Source organism: Rhamphochromis longiceps, linkage group LG12 (assembly GCF_057381845.1).
Source record: "Rhamphochromis longiceps isolate RC_006_pf linkage group LG12, R_longiceps_female_GT1.1, whole genome shotgun sequence".
NCBI lineage: Eukaryota > Metazoa > Chordata > Actinopteri > Cichliformes > Cichlidae > Rhamphochromis > Rhamphochromis longiceps.
The window spans coordinates 42,432,295-42,447,365 of NC_140568.1; the positions used below are offsets into that span (position 1 = coordinate 42,432,295).

General features: G+C 43.3%; 1 protein-coding gene across 1 annotated transcript in view; it reads right to left on the reverse strand.

Moving 5' to 3' along the window:
• Positions 1-215: 215 nt before the first annotated feature.
• antxr2a (ANTXR cell adhesion molecule 2a) overlaps positions 216-15,071 on the reverse strand; it is an 81,173-nt gene continuing 66,317 nt past the window's right edge. The window contains exon 17 of the mRNA XM_085426435.1: positions 216-2,740. Coding sequence (XP_085282561.1) covers positions 2,702-2,740 — 39 coding nt within the window. The 3' untranslated portion in view covers positions 216-2,701. The remainder of the gene's footprint in view (positions 2,741-15,071) is intronic.

Consider the following 15,071-nt stretch of genomic DNA (forward strand, 5'->3'; position numbering starts at 1 on the left):
GTGTGTGTGCCTCCGGTGACTGACTTCACAGGGGGAGAGGCTGCACACTGTCCACTCTGTCCACACACACTCTGTATAATCATGTTCCCTGTCGGGCCCTATAAATCTGTAAGGGCCCAATTAAAGATAGCCTTTAGCATGACCACCCCTACCAGCACACATGTGTTAAAAAGAGAGAAAGAGGAAGAAAAAACACACACACACAAAAACACTGTTCACTTTTTTGTTGAATGTATATTTGATACAACAGACTGCAGAGTGTACAACAGTGACAGAAAAAAATCAGATTAAAAATAAAAACAGTGTAAAACTCAGAAAAGCTTTAAAAACAAAAGAAGATGCAGCGGCTCACACGAATGCAAGTCGAACTTGGTCTTTAAGGTTCTACGTGAATATAAAAAAAAGACTTGAAGATATTAAAATGATAATTTACAATTCTGCACATGAAATGAGCCGATACAGAAAGTTGTGCATGCATATCGAACCGAAGCCGGAATTTGTTAAAAGTGGACAAAAATCAAAATGTGAAGTTTAAAGTTGTTGTAAAGATGTTTTAAAAAAAGTACAAAAATACTTGCATTTATTTTAAAAAAAGCATTAATTTACAGAGCGGTACAAGCAAATTTGATTTGTTACCTCTAAATGTACAACAACGGCGTATGTGGTGTGGGGAGGGGACGCAGCGGTGACTTGTGACATGCTGTAAGCAGGATGAGTTGTGTTGTGACTGCTATGTAAATATCTCATTAGTTTGGGTTAATAATATTCCCGTGCTCTCGGTCGCTACATAAAGAAGACAAGATCTAAGTGCTAAAATTTCTCCGTCCCCTGCAAGTCCAGAGCTGATGAGCCTATTAAATGTCAGCCTGCAAAATTATGCAAGAGGCTAAAAGCGTTTAAGTCGAACATAAATACCAGCGCACCCCGAGGATTCGATTCAGAATTATTTATGTCCCTCCGATCGGGACGGAGAGGAAACAAAGGAATAATTAGTCCGGCGTGCTGCTCGCCGCCCGTCTCACGCACCCTCGTGCCCACCGAATGCGAGACGCTCGCCCGTTCCCCCTCAAACTTGATGGTTGTTGAACTTATTTTTAGTGTCATTTGATAAGCTTCCCTGCTTGCACAGAGACATCCCACTGACCCAGCCACTGGTCATTGTCTATACCGCTTCCCGTCAAAGCCGGCACGCTTTGTCAGGTTTCGACTCGAATATCCATTTTGCGTCTGAAGTACGGTATCCAAAGTGACTGGATCATTCGAGCCTTTTTCTTCAGCTGCTGCCCCCTTTCCTCCCCCACAGTGTTTCCGCTCACACTAACATCATTTGGGATTGGCGTCGTGACAGCGCGCTTGAGAAATCCACAATATATTTAAGTACATATCCCTTCCTTTTTGGGTTGGGGCGGAGGAAGGGGAGGGGGACGAAATAATTTCTGGAAATGAACAATACTTATCCGTCCATCGCATCCGCTGCTTTGGGTTTACGTTTTGGACGCGGTGCACCGTCACCGTGGCGCCGTGTCCTCTTTTTCCTGTGAATAACGCGGTAATAGGTCATTCAATGTCAAAAGGCATAAAAAACAGACAGCCAGGTCTTCACAGGCTGCTGCTTGCTGTTGCCTTTAATTATTTTAATTAAACTTTGATATTCTGCTGCTGAGCGAACTAGCGAGTTGCGACGCAGCTCGGGAGCCCTCGGAGAATTGAGACGGAGAGTCGGGCAGTGTCGAGGCAGCCGCATCTATATCTTAAAACTCTTAACTGATAGGCCTGTTTATGGTTTGTGATGTGCTACGCCTTACTGAGCAGGGAGCAGACTGAACTGAAAACAGGGGCAAAAAACACCAAGCGCCATGTCAAGGTCTTAAAGGCATCAATCCCTCAAACCTAGCTGGAGATCACCCCGGTCAGGAGGCTGTCCTGCGGTCGAATAACGCTCTATTAATTTCCTTGTCCCGAGTGCATAATGAAAGGAAGGTGTATTAAAAAAAAACAAAAAACTAAAGGGGCAAAGTCTTGCTGGCTTCCAATACCTTGGGGCATCCTGTCTACAATTTGTCATGCGTGTGCACTTCTCAGTGTTAAAATGACAAGATAAACCAGTCAAAGGGCAGCCGCCAGGCATCCAGCACAGCCGAAGTTGGAGAGGAGTCGTGATGAGACATTGCCAAAAGGCAGTGGACTTCTGCACTTGCGAGGCCCGCTGGGATTATTCCGACTTCCACGCCAAAGGCAAACAGCCCCTTCCTCCATGTTTTTTTCTTTTTTTTTTTAAAGATAGCTTCTGTCTGTGTCCACGAAATGAGGTTTTTCACAGAAGCTGCAATATGGTCAGAATATGTTAAGCCTTTGGTGCGCATGAAAAGCTAACCGTGTCTGAGTGCTAAGTTCTGGGGCACGCTGCATTCCTGCTTTGGCCTTTTTTTATTAAATAAAAAGATTTGGTTTGAGGAAAATCTAGTAAATAACTTAATAAATGAAAATTAGAGCACTATCGTTCTCCCCTTGTGTGATTTTTAAAACTGCAGAGAGGAAAAAGAACCAGAGGGGGAAACTTTGTGCACAAAGTGAAGCAGAGCGAACAGATAGTGGTTTTAGCTGCAGGGCTACACGTCTTTGAGAGCAACCTGAAATTCTTCTCTTGTCCACAGCAATCAGCACATGCTGGTTTTCACACAGTAGTTCTTCTTCTTCTGTTTTACGCGTGCTGCACACGGCTGAAATTAACACACCGGCCCTGAAAATGACACACACACACACCGAGAGGATTAAAACTTTAGTAATAAACGTCCACTTTGCATTTTACTGCAGTTTTTCAAGCAAATTACACATTTTTTTTTAAAATGTCTTAATATTAAATAAAATGATTTGCATTTGATTTTGAATTTGCAGAATTTGAAAACATGTATTCCTGTGGGAGATATTTCTATACATATTATATATTCTTTAAATTGGTAAAAAGAAAAGTATAATTCAGACAGCAAAACAAATCAATCAATATTGCGATTATATTACAAAATACTGCTATAGGTCTCACAAAACAATCCCCTTCCCCACGCACAAAAAAAACAAAACAAAAAACCAAACTGAAGAAGATTTTCATAAACACACACAGAGCGCGTGTAAACACACCGGGATGGATATTCAGAATAAATCAAATGAAACAAAATCTACACCGAGCTGAAATCTTTGTCTCAGCTTCAATCAAACGAAGAATCAACTGGTGACCCTGCAGCAGTGCTTTAAAAATAAAGTAAGCTCAAAATAAAAGAGATCTCAGTCGTCCCTGTGCTTTGTTTTATCTTGTGTGTTTGTAGCTTTGCCTGAGCCTCTCTGTGCAGCAGCGCCCTGCTCACTAACAGTAGGCTGACTGGCACCAAGAGGGAGCTCTCGCACAGCGAATCCCCAGCAGCCCGTCAGCCTCCATCCTCACATCTCTGCCTGCGTGAGCCTCCTCTCTCTCTCTCTCTCTCTCTGTGTGTTTCCTTTAGCCTGACTCCAGCATCATCCAGGTGCTCAGCTACACTTCATTCACTGATGCTAGCTGTGGAATTTGTCTTTCACTCATTGTTTTACTGGGTTGTTCTGTAATTTCACTGATTCTTTATTACGCAAAGCTGGCGCCCTCTGGGAGGCGAGAGATCTGGTTCAAACACAGGCCAAGAGGTCACAGGCCACAGACCAACTGCACAAGAGGAGAGTAAACAGGAAAATCCAGCATGTAAACATCTCCTGATCTTCTGCATGGAGTTTTTGGCGTTTAGGTTTGGCGAATGGTCAATTCACACATTCAAGAATAACAAGAGTACAGTTTGGACCCTTAACTTTCTGAGGTCGAGGGCGCTCCTGGGCTGCCTGTGTGGAAAGTTTCTGTAATCCCATCGTTAACATGATCGATTGAGTTCTATACATTTGATTTTTTCTGGAAATTAATCCCTAAATCAAACCTTTATGGGATTTATGAGCTTAAAGAAGAAGAAAAAAAACCAGCCTGCTTTTTATGCAAGTCCTGCAAAACTCATGAACAGGTACTGCGGCTGGCAGGGTTCATAAAATCAGGATTTCTGCACGGCTGCATTGCTCTGCAGGAAGAGCAGCTCACTGACTCACAGCAGCAAAGAGTAGATGAACATTTTATTTCTGCTTTTCAACACAGAGGCAGCTGAAACGCTTTGAAGATTTCATCTGAAAGGCCCCGATTCATTTCCTGCGCTGCATTTGTACCGACACGGTGACACGTGCACATGTTCGAGCGCTACAGCTGCTTCTTTCTCCTTCTGTGGAAACAAAAGCACATTCTTTCACATGCAGGCCTAACGCCGTCCAGGTGGATGCTTCCTATTGAGGCACGGCGGACAAAAATGACCAGGACTTTGGCTCCCGAGCTGCCTGCTGAATGTGGAGCTCAGCAGCCAGCTCCTCTGGTCCCGGAGCTCTTACAGTATCTGCTCTACAGTCTGGCTCGGGAGCAGAAGTGTGCACGGACCGACTGTGACAAGGGCTTTAGACAAGCTGGAGATTCTTCCATTTCTCATTATTTGGCAAGGCTGGTGGGTGTTTGGTGGAGGGGTGGGGGCTTTGCTCCATCTCTGCATGATAAGCCCCTCGACGTGTACCCTCTGCAACTAATCTCACACAGTCAACAAATAAGGCACATCAGATGCTGTTTTGGCCGCGGCCATCAGAGCGGCTAAGTTCAGTGGATTTTACGGGTTTTACGTTGCGGGGGCTTGCGAGGGAAGAAGCGTTCTCTGCAGTGGCAGAATGGCAGGCGAAGCAGGGGGATATGGTGCGAGGGCGAAGCAGGTGCAGCACAATACGGTCAAACCCATTCCAGTTCCCCTGTTCCCGGATGAACGGGGCCTGACTTGGCAGGGAGCGCTGCATTGTAACTGGGCCATGTTGGAGAGACGGAGGCCCACCTGTGCCACCCGCAGCGGCAGAACAATAGTCTGAATATGTCAGCACGGAGCGTCGGTGAAGGCTCATCAGACGGACGGCAGCGTGACCGCGGATGGACGGTCGGATTAGTCAGACGGGGAGGTGGAGAGACGAGAGGAGGGGGGAGTGGGTCAGAGAGGGTCATCAAATCCAAATGAAGACTGAGATTAATAAGGTTCATTACAGACACCCCCCGCTGGCTTTCAATTGAAACTAATGGAAACAGCTTGCAATAAATTAATAAATATATTAAATAAACAAAATAAACGCTTTAAGGTTGTGATAATTTTTAACGTACCGTAGAGGTAAAACACCATAAAAATCACAGGATTTACGCACCATTTACTCACAGTTTTGTTCTGCGAGACTCTCAGCACGAGAACAAAAACTTCCAAAGTGGAAGGAATAATAATCTGATCGGGGCCGTCGCCACCTACGCCGCAGCCGTGTTAGGAGGCCTTCGCGGCGTGCGGAGAGGAGCCGCAGAGGTCCACGTTCGTCCAGTCCTCAGACAACATGTTTGTCACTTGGACTGTCGGCTCGTTACTTGAGGCACAGCTCCAGAAGTGAATTGGTGTGCGCGTGTTTGCATGTGTGATTTTGACTCTCATCTCTCGCAGCGTTCACACCCTGAGCAGCTCGAGTCCCCCACAACTCTTTGGAGATCTCTGCTGCACGAGGTTGTGAGACTCTGCAAACTGTTAGTGGCGACTAAACTCTGCGAGATTTTTTTTTCTTGCTATTAAACGAGCCTGCAAATCATAACCAGCAAAGCTTCAGTGAACTAACAGGGAATTTAAGGAGCAGTACTTTTCCTTCTTTTTGTGCTCGAGTCGTGCATTTTCACAACAAATTCGAACCACAGATTGGCTGCCACATGTCTGCGTGAGGTTTAAACTTCACAGCACTCCTGTTTTACATCTCGGTGCCTTTCAGTAATATGAAACTGCAATATTTAAGGTGTCCCTGTCTACTTTTTTATTATTTCAGTGTTTTCATTTACTGCATTTGTATACTGTATGTTTGCATGTGTATATGCATTGACTACTGACATCAACTTGGAGAGGGGATGACTTGAGGTTGTGTAAACTCTTCAAGAAATGTCACATGACCTCAGAAAGCTTTGGCTTTAGCAAACCGGCTTTCATAACTTGTGTGTGTGTGTGTGTGTGTGCACTGCAACTGTTTCCAGAGTCAACTTTCTATTTAAAAGCAATATCTGCACACAATCACTCGGGTCCTCGCGAACTTCTTTAGAGTGAACTGTGTCTGCTGTTGACATGAACACAGATGAACCTGGAGTCTGAAGCGTTTGAAATGTTTGTGCATGAAATGCTTTTAGTAAGCCGGCACAGCTGCGGACCCGGCTTTCATTTCACTAAAGAAGCGGAAAATATTATTTTCCGTTCACTGCTGAATACTTTCCTGAATGTGCAGGGTTTTGGGACACGCGCAACAAGGGTGGACTTACACCGTGACAACTTTCTGGGTCCCCCTGTTGGCTGGAATAAAACAAACCTGAGCATGCATTCCAGACTTTCTTGCACTAATTAAGCAAATAACTTGAAAACCGTCAATGATTTATGAGCTAAAGAAAAACTTGGGTTTGTCAGAACAAGTTTGAAATGTTTTTCCATCGGCGTTTTTGGGAGATTGCTGGAAATAAACACAGCTGATGGAGATTTAGCTGCTTTCCAAATGTTTGTATTGGCTTGGTGTATTAATTGATTGTATAGTTTGTCACATTTACAATATCAGAAACCAAAAAAAAGAAGATGCACGAAAAGAAGAATCCATTTAGGTTACAGAACGAATCTCCCATCTGGACTGTAGTGTGAAAACACTTGCAAGCATGAGAGTTGTAATCCAGTTGCAAGATGCTTATTTTGCAGTGATAAGCTACAGGCTTTGAAAGATTTTATTACCAGAACAGAGACTTTTTTTCCACATTAGGGCTTTGCAGCGTATACAGTAGCTTAGTTAATCTAGGGCTTACTTAATCCAACAGCAACACTCATCACTCATTATTCCAACACTCGTCTCTGGTTGAGACAAAATGTTAATAAGCTGAGCAGCAAATTCATACTGCAAAGTACTCGCGTACAGTTATGCATGTTGCATTTCTCTTACAGTGACCACGTGTGGCACGAGGTCAGGCCGCGGTTTTTCATGATGCACACATCATATGTCAGAGTAGTGACCCTAACAATGAGAAAGATCACACGTCCAACACGACTGCGACAAATGCTTCTGACACTTATGAAATATTGTATCCATCGATCGTCTGCAAAATTTAAACCACTAAATAAGAGACTTGTCCCAATGAAACATGTTCGCTGTATATGAAGCAGTAGCATGTGCACCCAAAATCTTTAAATACATTTTTAGAGAATATCATAAATCCTTTGTAACAATAAATAACAAAGCAACAATCAGCTTCCTCATATCGGTAACTTCCTGATCCGGTTTTCGGACACCACCTCCACCATCTTGGACCGGAGCTGGTGATAAAAGTTTCTTTACTGCTCTGCAGCTCAAGATGATGGAGTTAAAGTCTGTCCGACCGAGAGACGAGAGATCAGAGACGTCTACATGGGTCTGAATACAGCAACGACAGCGAATTTAACAGTGTGTTTGTTAAATGTACCACAGGTGGTCATCAGGAACTAAACTATCAAAATAAAAGTGAGGAGACTGTCCAACAGTCGTGCCGCTGCCTCAGAGAGATGAAAAATAAAACTACACTTCGCGTACATGTTACTTTGACACAGTCACCTCTAGGGATGGGTATTGATAAGATTTTAACGATTCCGATTCCATTTTCGATTCTGTTTAACGATTCGATTCCTTATCGATTCTCTTATCGATTCTTTTTTTTTTTTAAAAGGAGAACACTAAGGTCGATTAGCTTAGAACTGTGTTTTATATCTTCTCTTTGAACAAGATAGAAATTTAGGAGTAACATGGCCTTACAAACCCAACAGTGAGATCTTAAGAGAGCCACAGCCTACGGCTCTTCAATGGGGTGTCACAGGGTCCCCAGGAAAAAAAATGTATATGTAAAATAATAAAATAAATATTCTCCTGTAGCAATAACAAAGTTTAACATAAATTATTCTGTAGCAATTACACAAGAATATCCAGTAATGTCCTGCCTACAATTAAACACATTCACTTACCAAAGTGAAATCAGGGACATCTGCTGTGGCAAATGGGTGCAAGCCTTTGACCACAAACTTAGACACTGCTCGGTGACATTCGTCTATCCTGGCCTGAAAGGAGACGCTACCGGTAGACTGCAGCGAGAACTGCCAGCATCTGAGCCAGCCAGACTCTGTCTCTCTCATCATGGTTATCTAAATGCAACGCACAGTAATAGCAGGTTTTGTAATAAGGTAAATCGCGCTAACATAATATGCAATGCTAATTGATTAGTTACCTGCAGTATTAACGGGAGAGGACGTGGAAACGCTACCGCTGCTGCTGGGTTGAGCTTCGCTAGTCCGGAGCGGATCAAAAACACGACATTCGTTGAAAGCAATCGCGTGTTTTTTGAGCAAATGCTTTTGCATGTTCATAGTGTTTCCTCCCTTTGATGAAATCTCTACTTTGCAAGTATTGCACGTTGCCCTGTTGTCATCCTTTCTCATAAAGTGTAACCAAACTTTTGAGCGTTTGTGCCGCTCAGGCGCCGTGTTTCCTACTGGGTAAAAGACGCTACTCAACGTGATGACGTCATTCGGGGCGACTGGAATCGATAAGGGAATCGTTTTTAAAAGTGGCAAACGATTCCAAGGAATTGAAACAGTGGGAACCGGTTCTCAACAAGAACCGGTTTTCGATACCCATCCCTAGTCACCTCCATCACATCACTTTCAGATGGCAACAAACACAGGAGGCTGTTTTCCTCACCTCAGCAGATACCACACCACAAATCAACCGCACGTCTCTGGGATGAACAAGTACGTCTAGTCCGTCACACTGAGGCCTCAACATCCTTCCTCCAGAAACCACAGGAGTCCCCAGAGGTTCAGTGTAAAAGCCAAAATATTACTTGATATCCTCTCTGAACTATTTCACTATTGTGTGAAGATCATTCTCTCAAATTAAATTACATATTGGTGAGAGACTTATGACATTTTAGCTTTAGCAGGCAGAGTTTGCTCAGGACTTCATTTCATATTTTTCATGTTTGTTCTGTTTGTGCAGGAAACTAATATCAGTGCACCACATTTGAACTGCCTGCCCCTCCTCCCTTGTATTAAAGGGCCTTACTGCCTTTGCATTGCAGTGCATTACACACTATCCTGTGCTGATGAGATCAAGGATAAATAAGCATTTTAAGACTAATTCAATGACTATTTTAATATTCCTGTCATGACCAATCTAGTCCCGAGTCCGTGTTCCCTCTCTGGGTCAGAGATATCGATAACAAACACTGATAACTTTCCTGATTGATTCACGGCTCCTCTTTAAATCAATATGTTTTGAATGAGATAATATGAAGTAAGGATTAGACACCAGTGATTTTTTATTCTTTCGTGAGACTGCTACACTTCACACTTTGACTTTAAGTAGATGCTGTACAGGGATGGATATATGCTACCATCCAACGGATGAGGATTCACCGGGTATCCTGTTAACTAATAAATACGAAGGTTCTTCAGGGACAGAAATTTTATGAAAGATGAATGCAAAGTTTCCTTCCATGTTCAAAAAAATCAAGGAATCAATTCTTTAGGGTTTCTGAACTAAGCTATAAGCTGCTTAGTTTTAGTAATCTGCTGAGTTTTCATAAACAAAACACCAAAAACAGACAAATCCGATACCATGTGACCATGTTGTTGTTTCCTGAGTTACATTATGGATTAACTTGATTTAACTTAATTTAAGCTCTTTTCTTAAACCTTATTTAAGACTTCTGTGAGCCCAACAAAAAATGTAAACATCCACTTTTTAAATCACACTGACAGCAGCGATCTGAAGAGAAATAAAGGTGCAATTTAATCTGTTGTGTTTTATAACAATTTCAATTTATTTGTTATAAAAAAAACCAGGAAAAATTAACTGGCAATAATGCAGAATCAGACTGTATCAGTGCGTCTAAAGCAGGAGCAAATATAATTTGCCTCAGAGACCTGCAGGATGAGATTTTTGTATTTTTAAGATGTTTAAGCTACGTGAATTAAGCATCCCACTGTTACCATTAGACAAAAAGACCAGAAGAGTCCATATAAACTTTAACTAACACCACTGTGTGCTGGAAATTCACACGGTGACGTTCCTACAAACTTGAACACATATCCACGTGACGTGAACTCAAATCGATTTAATACTTTTTAAGTTTTTTATTAGTAAATGTTTGAGACTTTTAAGAACACGCAGCCACCTTGTGTATTTGTGCAGCGTTGGTTCAAACCCAAGTACAAGAAAGCAAACGCTTGATTAAAAAAAAGGTGTGAACTATTCCCTTATGAAATCCACGATCTCCCGGAAGCAGCAGACTTCGACATGTTAAAAAACAACTCCGCGCGGTGTCATCCTCCCCTTCGAGTCTCTGCCTGTCGAGCCTCAGCCACCAGACATGTGTTCTGTTTTACTCGGTGTCCTCTGCCACATATTGAACAAATTAAAAGTTCAAGTTGGACGGAGAAGCACAGCTGCACGGGGACAGAGGACAGAGCCAGAGTGTGAGCAATCCTCCCTTCATGAGGCTGCTGGCCCTCTTCTCACAGCCCCTCGTCCACACACACACATGCTCAAAGACAGACACACACATATACACTGCCCACACAGCACTGCCATCTGGCCTGCTGGGAAATCAGAGCCACCTGAGACTCGGCCAAATACATGATGCTCGCTGACAACTCGGGCATTTCTACTGATTGTAAAGAGATGAATAAAGATTACACAAGCACATAAGGTACATTGGAGGAAAAAACAGTAACTCCCTTCAGTACTGCTGTGAAGTTCAGCAGATAGCTCGGAAGAAGCTGGCAAAAAAGTACGACTTTCAGGAGGAAAGTTCCAAAACAGGAAAGAGTTTCCGTTCTTACTTAATGGCCTTAGGAGCTGTGCGTATATGCAAACACTATAGTGCAGTGAGCCACAATACTACACGCACTTCGATACTCATTAAGCTTCTGTGTCACTACCAAAAACGTGCACCTGCATGGTCAAAAGTATGCAGACAGATAAAGCACAGACTGGATCGTGTGCTCCTGTAACAACATCCGTTCTCTGGACTAAGCTGGCCGCTGGAATTTGCTTCCTTTCAGTAAAAGATCCAACACTGATGCTGGGTGTTAAACTCTGAATATATCCAAATATCAAAAGTGGTGTACAAATTCTTGATGAACCGGTCATATATGGGACCCTCAGCGAAAATTTGAGACACACATCAATAAAATATCAAAGTCATTGTTTCCGCCTTATACTTTGTTTACTGCTGGTTCCACATCTCTGTCCAACAATACTGCGTTTTAAAAACCTAACCATGTCAAGTCTGAAAATTAGCTGAGGCTAGAAGTCCTGCATATGCTGCAATTTACTTTAATGGATCAATATTTGTTTGTACCAAGGTTTTGCATAGAAAACACTTCCTGAAATACATTTTCAACAAGGAATCAGTAGAAAGGATTAAATGTTAGCACAAAGTCCAAGGAGTCTAATTCACACCAGAAAATAACCTATTGCAAAGCAAAAGTGCAGAAACTGCACATCCCTCGATATGTTAACTTTAGTCCCAAGGAGACTGTAGACTGCACCACGTCTGCTGTGATATCTGTTCCATTCATTCTCTTCTCTTGTCCTTATGAGGGTCGTGGGGGTGCCGGAGCCTATCCCAGCTACCATAGGGCATGAGGCAGGTACCACCCTGAACAGGTTCACATTCACATATATGGGCAATTTAGTGCTACCAATTAACCTAACCCCACTAACTGCATGCCTTTGGACTGTGGGAGGAAGCTGGAGTCCCCGGAAAAAAGAAGAGAACATGCACACAGAAAGGCTCCGCCCAGAATCTCCAAATAACTGAGAACATATTCTGTGAATCTTTAAATACACTAATTGGCCACCGTTTAAATATCACTGACACCTTCTGTTAATTCTGTTCATCATCACACTGATTATACAGAGCTCTGCTGAGAAACCTGGGGCACTCCCCAATGGCTGCAGCCTCCCTCAGCAAGACAATAAAAGAAGCTCCTAAGATGTTGTCTCCAGAAACATGACAATGATCCCAACCTGAAATATCCACTGCTGTTCTAATGCAAGACACCTCCAGAGAGTCACTGTCCAAGCCCCTAATACATTAGCATAGAATAGAATGAATAGAACAGAATAGCCCTTTATTGTCATTGTACACGCACAACGAAGACACGGGTGCACCACAGCGACTGTGCTGGAATTAAATATAAATATCCAGGTCTGTGTAGTACTGATATATACATTCAGACATCTTTAATAATTCAGTAACTAGGATTTGCAGTTGAAATTGCGTGACGATAAAGTTGAATTCTCTACGCTATATTTATATTTCATGGGTTTTCAAACTGCGACGCCGCTTTGCTTCTCTGTGAATAAAGCGGTGGATGATGGGAAATCGGGCTCTGATGGCTACTTGACTGACCCTGGGAGCAGAGAGGGAGTGAGCGACAGCTTGCAGTAAAAAAGTTACGCTAACAGGCAGCAGCATATGGTCTGCAGAGCATTGCTGGCTCCCGTTTCTTGCAGACAGGAGAATATTTCAGCGGAAAAGAAAATCTGAAGGCAGAAAAGAAAAAGGTCGAGTTATTTGGGCTGCTTCTTTTTTTACGTTTCTGCTGCAACTTTGAAAACTGTGTCGATCAGATCGGGAGGATCTTGCAGCAGAGTTCGTTTTCTAACCATTACAGCAAGTCAGCGGCCAAAGTCAAAAGATCAGATCTACAGAAATCTGAGAGCTGTTATAGTTAAGAACTGATTCATTTAACATTAACAAGAATCTAGATTGTAGATTTTTTTGTTAATGTTTCTTCTCTGTGCATCAAACTCACAGCAGTCGCGCTTTTGCACGTCTCAGTTACACGCTAGCCTTTATTTTCCTCTGTTTTCCGCCCTGTGCCGCGACCCGGAGGCGATAAAACAGATGTGTTTACGCTGTGAAGACCCCAGCCCCTTCCTCACCCAGTGTTTCCAGACAATACAACTGTTGCTGGCACACTTGCATCTTTCTATCTCACTCCTCTCCCGCCTGGCTGCTGTGTGCTCGCCCTCTTAGTTTTTCTTCACTTCTTTGGTTTTGTTTTCATGCCTCGTACACGATCATTATCTCCACTCTCATGCACATCCCACGCTACTGCTTCTACTGTCTCTCACAATCCACGTCTTCATTTTGTATTATAGATTACTTCAACGGCAAGGACGTGTATCCCCCCCTTCGGTTATCACAACTTTCAAGCCTAATTTTTTCTGCACACACATCAAATGAACACTTTGAAGCCTGATATTTAGCAGACAGATGTATCTACTACTGGGTCTATGCTGCTGGGATAATCTCGGCTTTTCGTAGCTCCTTTTTTACCTGACTTGGCAGAAAAACTATGAACAACTCTACATCAAAATCTCCAAGAAGTCTGTGAGAAAAAAGAGGAACAGCCATTCTTTCACTTCTAACTTCTTGCATGTGTGATCGGTTTACTTGCAAATAAAGCTAAAAAACTACTCTGCAGGCAAGGCAACCTCTCAGTTTCCTGCAGAAAAGGTGTAATTTTAATGCACAAATACATGTCGGCAAACATTTGAGGTCTGTGCTCGGTTAAATTAGGTTTAACCACCTGATGATGAGGACGAGCTTGTTGGTAAGCAGGCGCTAATCTGTACCTGTACCTGTTCAAGCACGCAGCTGATCATCGTGCTCAGTAAAGCACCAGCTAAATGTCTAACATGCACGTCCTGCAACAGCCTCTGCATCGTGCGTTTCTCGCTGCAGAGATAAACAATATCTCCGGAAGCAGCAGTACTGTAGGTGCAGCTGTTTCCTGCCCAGGCCTCCTGCTTGCTTCCACTCACCCCCATCCTCTCTGGTTTTGTCAGAATAAGTGCACATCATTGGCAGCTAAAAGCTCTGGGCACCGTCCCTCTGGTTGTTCCAGAGAAATGCCAATCGTTTTGGCGTCAACGGGGCCCTCACAGACGGCGCATGAAGGCACAGATGGCACTAATGGACGAGCAGAATCCAACCGAGGGACCGGGACAGAGCCACACCGGAGCGCCGTCCAAATAACTGTAGTGTGAATGTACTGTATGGCCAACGCGTCACTCTGCTCTAGCGGGGCCGGTGCCACGGCAATGCGACATAAAGAATTTAAAATGATAAAATAATCATAAGAGAGAGAGACCGTGGGAGGATCAGCGTGGAGTGGTGCCAAGAGGATCAGACAGAGGAGAGATTGTTCCTGGGCTGATATGTGCTGAAGCGATTTAGACAGGCCTCATCCAAGTCAACCCACTCCAGTCCGACAACTGGGTATACAGCTAATGGACAGACTGAAACACTCTGTGCCAAGGAAAAGCCGCTTTATAGACTGCACCTTCTCCTGGTACAATGGTACTTTTGTACAACGTGCGAGCCAGCCGATAGCCTGTTCCGAGACCCGTGAGGCGTCAGACTCGCATTTAGGCTTCTTTCTTTTTTTCCTCGTTGACGAAATCTTTCCCTGCGTTTCCACGTGATGCCCACATACTGCACAATTTTAACATTTGTTGTGTAATGCATTCAGAAAAACACTGCTATGTCTCTTATTTAGCTAGTAGTGCTAAACAGATGCTTGTAGGAAGAACTAGTCACAGCTTTTGCTGGTGCTAAATGGCTCCCAAAAACCTGTTTGGAGCGCCGTGTACTTTTGATAAAAGTTTAAATACTTCCAAGCGGTCATGATACTTTATGTTTGAGCTTTTTTCAGCCGTCTGTGTGGTTTCTAAAAATGCAAGCGGCTTTCAAATAGGAGTAAAAAAGCGGATAAGTGGGCAGCTTGGAACTAGAAAATTATAGAACGACATTATAAAACTACTGACATACATAGAAAAAGTTTCTCTGGTGCAAGTAGGGCACAATAAATATATCCAATCTGTCCTAAAATTCC